Source organism: Homarus americanus, unplaced genomic scaffold (genome assembly GCF_018991925.1).
Source record: "Homarus americanus isolate GMGI-L3 unplaced genomic scaffold, GMGI_Hamer_2.0 scaffold19318, whole genome shotgun sequence".
NCBI lineage: Eukaryota > Metazoa > Arthropoda > Malacostraca > Decapoda > Nephropidae > Homarus > Homarus americanus.
Genome location: NW_024732238.1, coordinates 1863138 through 1878695, shown reverse-complemented (window position 1 = coordinate 1878695; position 15558 = coordinate 1863138). Strand labels below are relative to the sequence as shown.

General features: G+C 42.2%; 1 protein-coding gene across 1 annotated transcript in view; it reads right to left on the bottom strand.

The window, feature by feature from the left end:
• LOC121868280 overlaps positions 1 to 14583 on the bottom strand; it is a 15753-nt gene extending 1170 nt beyond the window's left edge. The window contains exons 1-8 of the mRNA XM_042368707.1: positions 14230 to 14583; positions 4699 to 5046; positions 4103 to 4277; positions 3278 to 3534; positions 2811 to 3090; positions 959 to 1218; positions 543 to 701; positions 1 to 42 (exon numbers count right to left, since the gene is read on the bottom strand). The exon at positions 1 to 42 is cut by the window's left edge and continues 1170 nt beyond it. Of these exons, the coding sequence (XP_042224641.1) occupies positions 1 to 42; positions 543 to 701; positions 959 to 1218; positions 2811 to 3090; positions 3278 to 3534; positions 4103 to 4277; positions 4699 to 5046; positions 14230 to 14397 (1689 nt within the window). The 5' untranslated portion in view covers positions 14398 to 14583. The remainder of the gene's footprint in view (positions 43 to 542; positions 702 to 958; positions 1219 to 2810; positions 3091 to 3277; positions 3535 to 4102; positions 4278 to 4698; positions 5047 to 14229) is intronic.
• Between the last annotated feature and the right edge of the window lie 975 nt (positions 14584 to 15558).

The following is a 15558-nucleotide window of genomic DNA, read 5'->3' as shown; positions in this document are numbered from 1 at the left end:
GATCTTCTTCAGGTCTTCCCAGGTAGTGACGAGGACCTGAATCTGTGGAAGGGAGAGTGAGAGGTTGTTTATGTCTGTTTTGGTAGATGGTTTGTTGTTCTTTCTCTCTCTTATCTTACCTTTCCTTCTTCTCTTTCTTCCTTCCTTCCTTCTTCCCCTTTACCAAGCCTAGTCATCTTCTTCTCTCTCTCTCTCTCTCTTCACATATCACTTCCCTATAATATTCTGAGAGTGTCATTTTTTTTCTTCTTCCTCCTCATTCTTCTACTTCCTCCTCCTCTTCTCTCAGCCTTACTTTCTTTTTATTGCTCGCTCTCTATCTTTCACTTTTCCTCCCTCTCACTCACCTACTCAGCCACCTCCCCTCCCACATTCACCCTTTCTCTTTTGCTCATCAACCTCTCCATCACTCTCCTCTCCCACTTTCTCTGTACCTTATCTCTCACCCTTCTTCTCTCTAGTTTGTCCCTCATCAACTTCTCCTTCACTCCCCTTTCCTTTCTCTCACCCACAATCTCCCCCTTGCTATCTCTCTCACTAACCTTCTCCACCCTATCCATGGAGGTCTTCTTGACACTCTCCCAGCGTCCAGTTAGGGCCTCTACCTCGTTCTCGGTGCTGCTAGCCTTCTCCATGGCGGCGCGAGCCTTGCCTGCTACCTCCAGCTTCTCCTTCTCCTGGCCACATTCACCCTCGAATTCCTGAGAAAGGTAAACAAACATCTTAGTTCCTACTGGTGGTATATAATAGTAATGTTATTAATACTAGTACTAATGCTACTGCTAATAATGATGATGTTAATAATTATAGAATTACTACTACGTTTACTACTGATAATAATGATTATAAAAATTACTATAATGATAATAGTAATGTAATAATCATAATAATGTCAACAATAAGAATAAAAATATTGATAATAACAATGAGAGAGAGAGAGAGAGAGGGAGAGATTCACCTTGCATGACTCCAATAGAGCCAGGGCGTCTTCAAGGGTGCCGGGCTTGGGGAGAGCTTCCTTGGCCTTGGTCTCAGCGGCCTCCATCCAAGGCTTGAACTCCTTGACGACACACAGGTAGTCGGCGTAGAACCTCTGGTCCTGTGAGATAGAACCAGCCTCCTTCTCCACCTCCTCCAGCACCTCCGTCACGAACTGCTTGGTATCGTTCCAGGTGTTCATGGTAGTCTTGGCGGTTTCAGACTTTTCAAGATCCTCCTCTGTTGAACATTGATGATATGAGTTAGTACAATGTATCGTGTAGTCGTGGTTGTGTGTTCGTAGGTGTTGTGTTCGTGCACGTGTGGTAGCTATGATGGCAGAGACGTTCTTCGTAGTTACAGGAAGATCATAAAGTTTGTCTACAGTTACTTCATCTTTATATAAATTACAAACTTGTTCCTTATTCACTTTGTATTTTATTCACACTATGACATAATCAGTTGATATATGAATGTCATTGTTACACAACCACAGCTATAAGTAAGACGTCAGTAAAATAAAAATAAATAAATGAGTTAATTTGTTATTGAAGAAACTCGAAAAGAACAAAATATAACGAGAGAACTGAAGACCAGAACATAAGAATGAAGATTAAAGACTGTGAAGAACTATGTAGTCTTTTATATGATTATAGGAAATAAATAATAATGATAATAATAATAATAGTGATAATAATAACAATTGTAATGAGTATAATAATAATAATAATAATAATAATAATAATAACAAAAACTTTTAACTTGTCAATTTGCAATAAGCCGAGTAGAAGTATATCAAATAATGGCTGCAGAAACGAAACGAAGATGTTTTTAGAAATAGCGAGTCGCGGGTTACTGAGTGAGGCGGCAGTGTGAGGTGAGTTCAACCTGTTCTCTTAACTTACTGTTGCGTCCTGCCAGGGTTCTTGGTGGTGATGGTGGGTGTTGGGACCTCTCACGGGTACTACTGGGGTGATGATCATGATGGGTCAGGTTGAGATCAGGTTGGGTTCAGGCTGGGTCAGTTTAAGGTCAGGTTGGGTCACAAGTAAGAGGAGGAGGAATGGAGAGTATTGATTTTCTTGCTGTTGGTTTTGGGGGAAGAAATAAATTAGACCCAACTTGACTACAATAAAGACACTTGGGTTAAATATTTTGCAGAGACCCATTGATTGGCATCTGACGGTGTATACATACAGGCAATATCAAATAAACCTTAATATATATTTCGTGATATTTATAATGTTTTAATTGGTTGGCCCTGACATTAAGGTGACAGGTGACAAAACATTACCTTACTACAATAACAAGGTGTGATCCAGATATATTGTGACAACGTAAAGAAATGAATTAGTACTTAAGACAAAGGAAACTTTATTTTAGATCTGACTAAACTGATGATGGTAGTAACGTAACCTAACGTAACCTACCGTAACCTAACGTAACCTAACGTAACTTAACCTAACCGAAACTGATTATTGTAGTAAATATAAACATACAACTGTGAAAGTAACCCACAGGTAACCCACAGGTAATATACCCCATCCTAAACATGCACTCAAGGTAAACAAAGTCACTCTAACTTAACCTAACCCTGGCTTCAAATTGTGAAAGAAAACTAATCAGATCTAACTTTAATCCAACCAAAATACAACTAGTTAGTCTCTACATTTGACTTAATATTTACCTCCAGGGTGGATTTTATACCAATGGCTCTCCTATTTTTTTTTGGGGGGGGGTTATCGACACCCTGAAAGTTCCAAAAAGAGAAAGATAAGAGAAACCATTGAGGAAAGTGAACCCCTAATGAAAATCTTTGTTTTAGAATTTACCTGTTAGCAGGGCCTTGAAGTCGTTGTTGAGGGGTTCAATCTGGGGCGCCCTCTCATGGGCCTGCTCCTGAAGGATAAGAATCTCCTTGACACGGTCTTCAGGGCTCAGCTCGGGGTCAGTGGTGATCTCGTTGAGCTTGGAGTTGGTTGGGGAGGCCCAGTCCTGCAGCTGCTTGGCGTGGTTCACTGCCTTGGTCAAGCTCTCGTTGTACTCAAATAGTTTGTTGAGTTTCACGTTACACTTCTCGATCACGGCTCTCTTCTCCTCCACCTCACTGACCTGTGGGAGTGAGTTGGTGAGTGAGTGAGTGAGTTGGAGATTGACTGAACGAGTGAGTAAGTGACTTGTTATTGGCGTAACAAGTGAATCAGTGAACGAGTGAGTAGAAAGATTGGAAAAAAAGACAAGAAAAGAGAGAAAGAGAGAGAGAGAGAGAGAGAGAGAGAGAGAGAGAGATCTAACCCACCTCCTTATCCAGGAAATCCTTCTTGTCGTCACCAGCCAACACAATGATGGTTGTATAACACTTCTTAATATTCTCAAACATTTCATCAGCTAGTTTCTTCTGTTCCTCCCAGGTATTTCTCTTCTGGGCCAGCTTGCGGGAGCCCATCACAGGGTCGTAAAACTTCCTGTAGCGCTTCAGTTCGGACTCTAGTTTGTCAATGGGGTCGTTGATGGCGGAGCGGAGTTCGTCGTACTTCTCCCAGTCCTTGGCGGAGTCTGGAACAGGGATACACAAGGGTGAGTTTCCTTTTCTCTTTGTTCAATGTAAAAGATCATGAGGAAGGTACTCACTACAACAGAGTACAAGAGAGCCAGAGTACAAGACCTCCAGGAAGGTACTCAACTACACAAGTAAAAGAGTCCAAGAGTGTCAGAGTATAAATTCATCAGGAAGGTACTCACTACACAACAGAGTACAAGATTACCAGGAAAGTACTTACTATAACAGAGGACAAGAGAACCAGAGTACAAGATCACCAGTAAGGTACTCACTACACAACAGAGTACATGATTACCAGAAAGGTACTCATTACAATAGAGTACAAGAGAGCCAGAGTGCAAGATCACTAGGAAGGTACTCACTACACAACAGAGTACAAGGACTCCAGGAAGGTACTCACTACACAACAGAGTACAAGGACTCCAGGAAGGTACTCACTACACAACAGAGTACAAGATCACCAGGAAGGTACTTACTACAGCAGAGTACAAGATCACCAATAAGGTACTCATTACAACAGAGTACAAGAGAGCCAGAGTACAAGGACTCCAGGAAGGTACTCACTACACAACATGGTGTGCCTGTTCTTGGACTGCTCGTTAGCTTGGTTCCATGTGTTCTCCATCTTCTCGATGAGCTCAGTGAGGAAGGGAGCTTTGTTGGGGTTCTGCAGGATCTTCTTCCCCCTCTTCAGCAGTTCTTCGTAGGTTTCCCTCTGGCCGTCAATGATACCAATCACCTGTAGGAAACGAAGGGGAAGGTTGGAGGTGTTAATTAGCATCTGATGAACGCATGGAGGAAAGATTTGGTAAAGTTTTTGATTGTGAGAAAATGGTGTTGGGGGGGGGGGAGGGGTGTGATAGTTAACCCCTTGAGGATGATGGCTTAGCTCCTTGATCCCTGAGGATGATGGTTTAAGCCTTCGAGGCTGAGGCTTGAACCATTTGAGGAAATTATCTTTAATCATCTTCTTCAAAGGTTTAGTAAGAAGCAAGAGGAACCATAAAGCTAAGTTAGCCTTTTCCCGCACCCAAGTCGTCCTCACTCCCAAACCCTCCCCACTCTTCTCCTTCAGTCCTCTTCACTCATGTTTCAAGGGCGAGCGGAAACAAAACTCAAGGAATAAAGTACAGTCCCCCTTGTAAGGTCCCCCTTCGTACCTTCTCAGCTTTCTCGATCTGCTCTTCGACCATGTTCATGTTATGGGGATGGATCTCCTTGACGGACAGGTGGCGCATCTCTTCGAGGGTCTTCAGGCAAGGGCTGATGTCGTCACCATAGGCGTAGCACCTGGCGTAGATCTCCACCTTGGCTTGAGTCTCTTGCGTGTGAGGCATGAGTTTGTTGTGTCGATCAACGAGAGCCTGAAGCTTCTTCTTCTCGGATGCCTTGAACTCCTTGTCCTTGGAGCTGACGGCTGTCTCGTCAGATACACGCATCGCCACCTTCTCCAGCATCATGTCGAGCCATTCCTTCATGCCCTCCTTCTCCAGGTCACGGCACAAGGACTGTTCAGGGAGAGAACCATTGATATGCTTAGTGAGCTTATATGAGTTAAATTATGCAAGTAACATTGACACACATGAACCAAATTTTCACGAACTGAGAAACTAGAGTGAATCAAACAACTCCTCTTCATCCTTCTCTATACACACACACACACACCTTCCAACATTCTCCATACTCCAATAACATTCTAACATTCTATGCTTCGTCTTGCTCTCCCTGTAGAGTTCTGTGAAGGGGGTGGGGGGTACAGGTCGTGTGGGAGCGGGGATAAAATGTCTTAGGTCGATTTGTGAAGAGAGAAGGTGAAATAACAGGCAATCAACTAAGTTAGGTGTGTCTAGAGTTTGTAGGATAAGGAGATATTTTGGATAGGTCTATGAAATGTTGTGTTGGGGGAGAAGGATATCGTGTGTATGTGTGTGTGTGTGTGTGTGTGTGTGTGCGTGTGTGTGTGCGCGTGCGTGTGTGTGTGTGTGTGTGTGTGTGTGTGTGTGTGTGTGTGTGTGTGTGTGTGTGTGTTATGGTGTTTTTTCTGGCAACATCATCCCCCCTTCTTTCCCTGATTCACACTCTCTCGTTAACTAAAGCCGAAACAACACACAGAGACAAGAAGAAAAAAAAACTTACGAAAAGAAAAGAAAACATCACCTTTTTTCTTTCCTTCTCCGTTGATTCAGAATACGGAATCATAGTGAACAGTAAAGGAAAAATAAACCTCTTATTCAGCCACGCATATAAGGGGGTCACGTAACTACAGAAGAGAGAGAGAGAGAGAGAGAGAGAGAGAGAGAGAGAGAGAGATGTGTTAAGACAGCGAACAAGGTGAAGTAGTCGAAAGAATAAGTTAATTAAAGAACGGTTTAGTCTCGTCTCTCTCTCTCTCTCACACATACACACACACAGACGTTCATCCATACACACATATACATACGTTCATATACACATACAATCACACACACACAAGTTCAGACACACACACACACACACAATCAGACACACACACACACACACACACACACACACGTTCAGACACACACATACAGCCACTCTATTATGAATTCGAAATTGATGCACCACAAATAACAATAATCAAGAGAAAGTTTTTAACAAATAGTCACAATTACTCAACTAATTAATGAGCTGCCATTAACACAATTACCTCCATCAGGGTATTAACTTGCGCTCAACTAATTACGCCACTGATGAATGACTGAAATGACCGCCAAACAGCGCTAATTAACCTTTGACCTTTATAGCAGTAGAGAGATGTGTTGTTTGTGGTGATACTACTACTACTACTACTACTACTACCACTAATAATAATAATAATAATAACAATAATAATAACAATAATAATAATAATAACCCTCTAATCTTTTAATACATATTTCTAAACATTAATAAATATAATAAACTCTTTAGGACAATAATTATGGTAACTACTAAATACTTAAAAAAAATAATTGTTAAGTAAGGTGATGTTTACTGTGATTTAAGTGATTATTTTTAGGGGATGAGGTGACTTTTAAGGGGGAAACTTTTTGGGGGTTACTTTTTAGGGGGTTACTTCTAGAGGACTACTTTCAAGGGGTTACTTTTAAGGGGGGTACTTTTAGGAGGTTACTTTTAAAGGAGTTACTTTTTAGGGGGTTACTTTTAGGGGGTTACTTCTATGGGATTACTTTTAAAGGAGTTACTTTTTAGGGGTAAATTATTTTCTTTTCAATCTTCATTTATTTAGTTTTTTACATAAAGAAAAATGTTAATTTCTTAAGTGTTTCTTGTTAAGACGGAAGCTCTTGTATGTCATTCTTCAACAACACGAAAGACGATCCTTAAGACATTCCTTGTATTCTTCACGTTAAAATTTCCCTTTAGTCATTCTACAAGTCAGTAAAGTAAGTCCCTTGAAGATTTCCTTTATTACCCGGCCTGAAGAATGACTTGCATTTCTCCCCTTCTTATCATTCTTTCGAGAAATTAAAGATAAAAAGTTTTTCCCTTAAGCCGTTCCTCATTCCTCAAGCAGAGAGACATTCCGGCTCCCTCAGGTAACTTCCTATCATTCCTGGAGTAGAGTTGCCTCGGAAGAGCTGTACTTAACGTGTTGGTTTTCTTCTTCAATTCGTGGAAGAACCTGACCGCCCACTTAACCCCTCCCCCTCACATCCTTGAAACACCTATGAGAGAGAGAGAGACAACCAGGTCAAGACGATGGAGAGACAAAATGCCAGAGACTGTGACCGCGAGGACATTCCACAGCACGAGGTCGGGATGTTTGGCTCCTCGTGCCTGGCGTGTCTGCGGCAGCGGTGGCGATAACGGATGCAGCTACTTCGGGAGGCTGGCTGGGGAGCTGGCTGGCTGGCTAGCGGTGCGGGCCTCGTAGTTCCTCCCCTAATACGAATTACTATTTTGGCCAGGCCTGGAGACTCAGGTTACCTGCTGCCGGGGGTGACGGTCAGGTTCTGCGCGCGCTCCTATGCTTCATGTGGCGGTGGTTTTAAGTTTACATATGAACAGTGAGGATGGATCTGGACGTGGATTTAACTGTGGACGTGGATTAAAGAGTGAATGTGAGGTTTGGTTTTAAGTGTGGATGTAAGTATGGCTTTGGTGGGACTGTGTGCGTGGAGTTGGGTGTACTTATGGTTGTATGTACGGACGCGTGAGTGTGTCTAGTCTTCTGTATGTTATGTATATGTATAATCATGTGAATAAAATACTTTGTAAATATATATTTAACATGAATTTACATTTTTCATGGCGTAACTCTGGACGTGTTTGTAAATATGGACTCAAAAGTAAATGTAAACATAACTATGTATATGTATATGTATATATATATATATATATATATATATATATATATATATATATATATATATATATATATATATATATATATATATATATATATATATATATACATATATGTATGATGTAAGTACCTACCTGTTTACACATGCATTTATTTATTGTATACTCATCAATCTATCTATCAAGCTTCATAGGACAGATATAAACTTAATTGATGAAGAGTGCGGGGAGATATGATAGAAGTATTCAAGTGGGTGAAAGGAATCAATAAAGGTGATATAGATAAAGTTCTTATAATATCCGAGCAGGATAGGACTCGGAACAACGGATTCAAGTTGGATAAGTTTAGGTTTAGGAGGGAGATAGGAAGGAACTGGTTTACAAATAGGGTGGTGGACGAGTGGAACAAGCTTAGCAACTTTGTAGTAAGTGCTGGAACGCTGGATAGATTCATGGATGATAGAGAGTGGTAGTAACTCTCGACAGGAGCTGCCATGCACAGGCCAACCGGCCTATTGCAGACTCCTTATGTTCTTATCAATCAATTGTAGTGGTTTATAGTGAGGATTGACTCTGGTAAAGATCTTTTATGTTGATCTGTGGTGAGGGAGTGAGGGAAGGAGAGGGGTGGGGGGAGAGGTAGGGAGGAGAGCAAACGGTGAATATTGGTGAGAATGTTAGAAGAGGAGGAAGAGTGTGATTCCGTGTGTGTAGTGAGGAGGAGGAGAGAGAGAGAGATAAAAAACTAAAGAGAGAGAGAGAGACTACACCACTAGCGATGATCCCAGAAAAAAAAGATCATTTACATAACATCAAAATACAAAGAGGAAACACCAAGAACACAACAGTAACACAACCCGAACATAACCGCCACCGTAAAAGACTCTCCATTACACAAACTTCCTGAGGGAATACCTAATGTTTACAGGAGTTTTTGCTGCCAGAAATATATACAGACTGGCGAGTGGCTGAGTCGTAACTTGCGACACCTGGCAGCTCTACCTCCCCCCACCCTCCTCCCCCTCCTGTCATGTTGCCCTCAGCAGTTCCCGGAATTTACTACCTACTTTACCATTAATATGATAAAAATCTCAAGTTCTTCTTAACAGAATCTAGTAAGATGTGTTTGTTATTCAGTAGGTTAAGAATATTTTGTAATTCTAGTGTGCTGGATCTATACTAGTGTTGGATATGAAAGGATTACAGACTACACGCTTTGAAATGGGTTTACATGATGAGTCAAGATATTGTATTTTTTTTGTAACTTGAAGAGAAAGAAAAAGTGATCTTGTGTATTATGGTCTTAGAGATGTTTTCCCCATGAGTGTGTTTCTGGGAGGCTGCAGGTGAGGGCCTCAGAGCATGTCCTAAAACACTTCTGGCGATGTGGAGTCTTATGAGACTCCTGTTATAAGTCTTAAAATAATAATGGCGTCAGATATCAACATTTTCTTTCTTTCTTTTTTTTCCAGAGTGGGTGAATGTTTTTTCTCCTTGTACATTAGCCTTCGTATACCTATCAACATCCCGTCATCATTCAACATTCTGCTCTCATCCAACATCCTGCCACCAACAACATCCTGCCACCAAAGACATGCTGCCACCAACAACATTCTGCCACCAACAACAACAACAACCTGCCACCAACAACATCCTGCCACCAGCAACATCCTGCCACCAACAACATCCTGCCACCAGCAACATCACCAGCAACATTCCTGCACCACCATCAACAACATCCTGCCACCAACAACATCCTGCCACCAGCAACATCACCACCAACATCCTGCCACCAACAACATCCTGCCACCAACAACATCCTGCCACCAGCAACATCCTGCCACCACCAACAACATCCTGCCACCAGCAACATCCTGCCACCAACAACATCCTGCCACCAACAACATCCTGCACCAGCAACATCCTGCCACCAGCAACATCCTGCCACCAACAACATCCTGCCACAGCAGCGCCACAACATCCTGCCACCAACAACCATCCTGCCACCAGCAACATCCTGCCCCAACAACATCCTGCCACCAACAACATCCTGCCACCAGCAACATCCTGCCACCAGCAACATCCTGCCACCAACAACATCCTGCCACCAGCAACATCCTGCACCACATCCTGCCACCAGCAACATCCTGCCACCAGCAACATCACTCCTGCCACCAGCAAATAACAACATCCTGCCACCAGCCACCAGCAAATCTGCCACCAGCAGCATCCTGCCACCAGCAACATCCTGCCACCAACAACATCCTACCACCACCCAACATCCTGCCACCAACAACATCCTACCACCACCCAACATCCTGCCACCAGCAACATCCTGCCACCAATAACACACCTTAGAATAAACATAAACTCATTACATACATTCAATCATTCACAATTCCCCCCAAAAAGATGTTTTTTAATGTATAATTATGAATAAACATATTTCTGAATACCTACAAAGATACTGTAACTGTTAGAGAGCTTCATTAACTTCAAGCATTATCAGAGAGAGATTTATAACCTTCATTAATTATTTCTTTAACTTCCAGTATCATAGTGGGAGAGAGAGAGAGACAAAACAATAGTCTGTAAGCAACAAAAACAATAGTCTGTCAGGTAAACTACAGCAACAAAAAAAACCCTCCTGTAAGCCAGGTGATGAAAACAATTGTGTGATAGTCTATTATTACACTCCCGCACCTTCGCCTGCCTGTAGCCGCTTCGCTCCTCCAGCTTACCTGTATATCACGTTTCTCGAGCTATTTTCGACTATTTCCCCCGCCCAGAAGTTTTCCTATGTTATTTCTGAGTTTATTTCCCTGTGTTATTTCTGAGTTTATTTCCCTGTGTTATTTCTGGTTTTATTTCCCAGGCCTTAAGTTTTCCTACGCTAATATATGCGGATGTTTTGAATAATAAATTTTTCCCTAGATTCAAGTTTGTTAAAGTTAGTTTTAGGTTAATTTATGGGTTTAAGTCGCCTCCCAAGTTCTGTTTTTTAAGGTATAAAATGTCTCGAGTCATTTAGGTTCTGATTTAGGGTTCTAGGTCTTAGGTTCTCCAGTAAGGTGATCATTCTTGTTACTCACAGCACAAGATGATGTCATTGATCATCATTCTTGTTACAGCACAAAAGGATGTCACTGGTCATCACTCTTGTTACAGCACAAAAGGATGTCACTAGTTATTCATAAAGTATTTTGTCGTAATTCTAAAGTTCCATCTCTTATCAAGGATCGAATTCCAAACCCACGAACAACTATGTCTCTCACACCATCCTTCCCTGGGTGTTACGTCAGTGTAGTGGTGCTCAGTTCTCAGTAGACATTCTTTAAACACCAGTAACCCCCCGTGGCTGCTTCAGGAGTGAGGTGGCATTAAGGTATTGTATCCGAGGTTTAGAATTGGCACGGTGCTTCAGTTGGGACGTGTGTGTGTGTGTGTGTGAAGAAGACCATTATAGTGTGTTTATGTACGTGAAGAAGACGTTCATTGTGGCTGTGTATGTAAATGAGACTCTTGTGTTGTCTGTGTATGTCATTAAAGACGTTTACAGTGTGTCTATGGACCTAAACATCGGTGTAATGTTAACTATGAGTCACTGACAGGACGCCGAATACCGTAAGGATGGCATTTGTCTCCTCCTCTGTTACTCCTTAGAGACTCCGACGTGAAGGGCGTATGGGTAAATGTTTGTTGTCGTGGGGCTAAGGGGCTGTGCTTGTATGAGAGAGAGAGAGAGTCCAGCAAAAGAACACCTCACTCGTCCTTCCAGCAGCTAAACACCACTACATCAAGGGACACACACATATATTAACCTAAGAGTAAACAGGCCCTGTCCTAACGCTTGAGTAACACCTTTCATCAATGAGTGACACACATGCCAGGAGGTACTGCGTGACCAATGAGTGACGTGGCATAACACACTCAGTACCTCCCTGCGAAAAAGAAAGTGTTTATACAAGTTGGTAGTGTTGGTATCGTGTCCCGCCAAAGGTAAAGTCATGTATCGCTAGGGGAGGTCTTTTATTTTTTTCTCCTATAATATCCCTTCATATATGTTGCAGTAACCCCGAGGCCTAGCAGGTATAGGTAGGCTGTTATTCCAGGTAAGGTGATGGTGTCATATCCCAAGAGGCTCTAATAATGGTGTGTTTCTTTTATCAATACTAAATAATAAGGTGGATTCTTGCTTAACAATGTGGTAGTTAGAGATACATAACATTAATTCTGTTTGTTGGTCATGAATGGTATTGGGGTCATGTTCAACACCTTCTATGAACTTAAGACTGGCTAAGTCACTTTACTCTTCCTCTGTAATGTTCAGACGATCATTGTAACTTAATATCATATTCCCGGAAACGATAACTTTTATTATAATCCCAACATTTATGATTTTATTAATGAAAAAACAAAACAAAAGCAAACACTGGATTATTTGTGGCTTTACTGGTGAAAAATATTAGCGTGTGTAAACCAATTTTTGTGAGGCAGCTTATAAAACATCCATTCTATTGCTCAATAATATTTTCTGGTTGAGTATAAAAGCTTTCAGTGGGATAATCAACAGCTATACATATACAGCACATATACATATACAGTACATATACATATACAGTACATATACATATACATATACATATACATATACATATACATATACATACTATCTCTACCATATTCACTACCTTTGATAAAACCCAGGAAATATTTTCATGTATTTATCACCCCTTGAGGACAATGACTTAACCCCTTGAAGACAATGACTTAACCCCTTGAGGACAATGACTTAACCCCTTGAAGACAATGACTTAACCCCTTGAGGACAATGACTTAACCCCTTGAAGACAATGACTTAACCCCTTGAAGACAATGACTTAACCCCTTGAGGACAATGACTTAACCCCTTGAGGACAATGACTTAACCCCTTGAAGACAATGACTTAACCCCTTGAGGACAATGACTTAACCCCTTGAGGACAATAACTTAACCCCTTGAAGACAATGACTTAACCCCTTGAAGACAATGACTTAACCCCTTGAGGACAATAACTTAACTCCTTGAAGACAATGATTTAACCCCTTGAGGACAATGACTTAACCCCTTGAGGGCAATGACTTAACCCCTTGAGGACAATAACTTAACCCCTTGAGGACAATAACTTAACTCCTTGAGGACAATAACTTGAGGACAATGAGGACAATGACTTAACCCCTTGAGGACAATGACTTAACTCCTTGAGGACAATAACTTAACCCCTTGAGGACAATAACTTAACTCCTTGAGGACAATAACTTAACCCCTTGAGGACAATAACTTAACCCCTTGAGGACAATAACTTAACTCCTTGAGGACAATAACTTAACCCCTTGAGGACAATAACTTAACTCCTTGAGGACAATAACTTAACCCCTTGAGGACAATAACTTAACTCCTTGAGGACAATAACTTAACCCCTTGAGGACAATAACTTAACCCCTTGAGGACAATAACTTAACCCCTTGAGGACAATAACTTAACTCCTTGAGGACAATAACTTAACCCCTTGAGGACAATAACTTAACTCCTTGAGATAAAGTCGTTGAATTCACTGGATTAATTAACTGACCTATAAGACTTAGTTAACTGACCTATAAGACCTAGTTAATTGACCCATAAGACCTAGTTAATGGTAATAGGTTGGACTAGTTGATCTTATATAAAAGAATTAGCTGCTAGATGTGAACTGGGAATGATTTTGATATGAAAGGAAGAGATACTCGTAAAGAACGTGTAAGAAATCCACATAATAACTCGGTAATGTTTCACTTGTTTCATACATGTTGTGAACGATGACATCACTCCATCTTATTACCTTCTATCCTATGTTGCTAATTATTCATTCATTCATCTATTTTAGTTCAGTTTTCCATAATATCTGGATCACTTTCTTTTCTGTAATTTTTTTTTTGAGTTCACACATAAACTTCACATCCACAATCTTCTTCAGTGTAAATCCATCTGTAGTCGAGAATCCATGGGTAAGTGGACACGTACTGTGCAATAAATCCATAGGCGAACAAAATGTACATTGAACCATTCTATAGGCGTCTGGAGTGTTCACGAAAATCCACAGGCGGTCCAAATGCACATTAAAATCCACAGGTTGACGAAACGAACTTAACAATCCACAGACGTTCGAAATGTGACAGAGGTTTTAACTTCAGTATATCCATAACTGAGCCGCGCGGTGTGTCCAGCGAGCAGCGATACAGGGTCTTAGTCTCTCTCATCCTGGAAGGAGAAGGGACAGAGGGTGATGACGTAAGGGGGAGAGAAAAACACGAATTAGACTTCTCAGACTATTTCTCATACTCACAGCCAAACTGTCTTGGATGTTCTTAAACTCCTTGTAGGTGTACTGGACGTTGGGCGCCATCACCTTGGACACGATGCCCTCCAGGTTGTCCATCCATTCTTGGTACTTCTGAAGACGGAAATCATACACGTCCTTCACGAAGCCGTAGTTCTCCTGCCAGAACGTCATCTTGACTGTAGATTTACGTGCGCAATCGACAGTTTAAATTCCGTTAGCTCAGGAGTAGTTAGTTATGTCGAGGGTCGGAGGCGAGGGCGGTGGGCCGGAGCAGTGAGGCGCACGTCCACGAGCCTGGCTGGGAGAGGGACCACAGGCAACAGATTGTTCCCGGAGCCGCTAGGCAGACTGAGACAACTTCCCCAGCACTCTGCCCTCCCGCCGGGTAAAATTAGAATCCCCCTCGTACAAGTTAGGACAAAGAATGCAGACAAAACCGTCTTTCTGCCCCAAATTTTAAGGGGGGAGGGTTTGGGGGGGAGCCTCTCCACCTCCGTCCCTCCCGCCAACGGCCAGGATCTCCAATTGGCAAATAGAGAGAGCAGTGGAAGGGGCGGAGCCTAGTGGTGGGGGACCCCAAATTGACGGTGTCCTGCCCCAGCTCCTGTTACCTTCCGACCTTCCTCAGTTATGAATGAACATGTGTGTACGTTGTGTGCTGAGGCTCACTACCTGTGCAGGAGACACTCGTCCTCCTCTTCTGTGCCGCCATATACAATTATACAGTACTAAACAACGGCCTGAGCTTGTGTCGCCCCTGGGAGCCTCTGTGTTGAGGGAAGGAGGAGTTGTTTATGGATTCTGGAACATACTAAGAGTTCCTCCTGGAGGCGTGGTGGGGCGGGAGGTACACAAGGACCACCTCCCTCTAGATGATGACAGTGCCGGGGGATGAAGAGATGGCCCAGGTGTTACTGCAGTCAACCTATAATGCATATACTTTGTCTCCCAGAGTGTTGTATAATGACACACATGCTCGTATGATGTGTGTGTGTGTGTGTGCATGTTCACATATTTGTATGCGTGCATTTAACTGTTTTATCGGGTTTGAAGTGTGTGAGTAAGTGTATGTAATAAAAAATGCAGAGAAGAGAGAGAGAGAGAGAGAGAGAGAGAGAGAGAGAGAGAGAGAGCAGTACTTAGTGGCAGCTGGGATGAACATCTTGGCGGAGGTGTTGTGGTGGTGGCTGGTGTGTATGTCGCTCTGCCACACCCTTATAGGTCCACGACACCCTCCTCCTACACCTCTCACCACACACACACTTATATGTACACACTCTCCTACACTTTAACATGTAAGTACACACCCACCTACACCTCACTCTACACAAA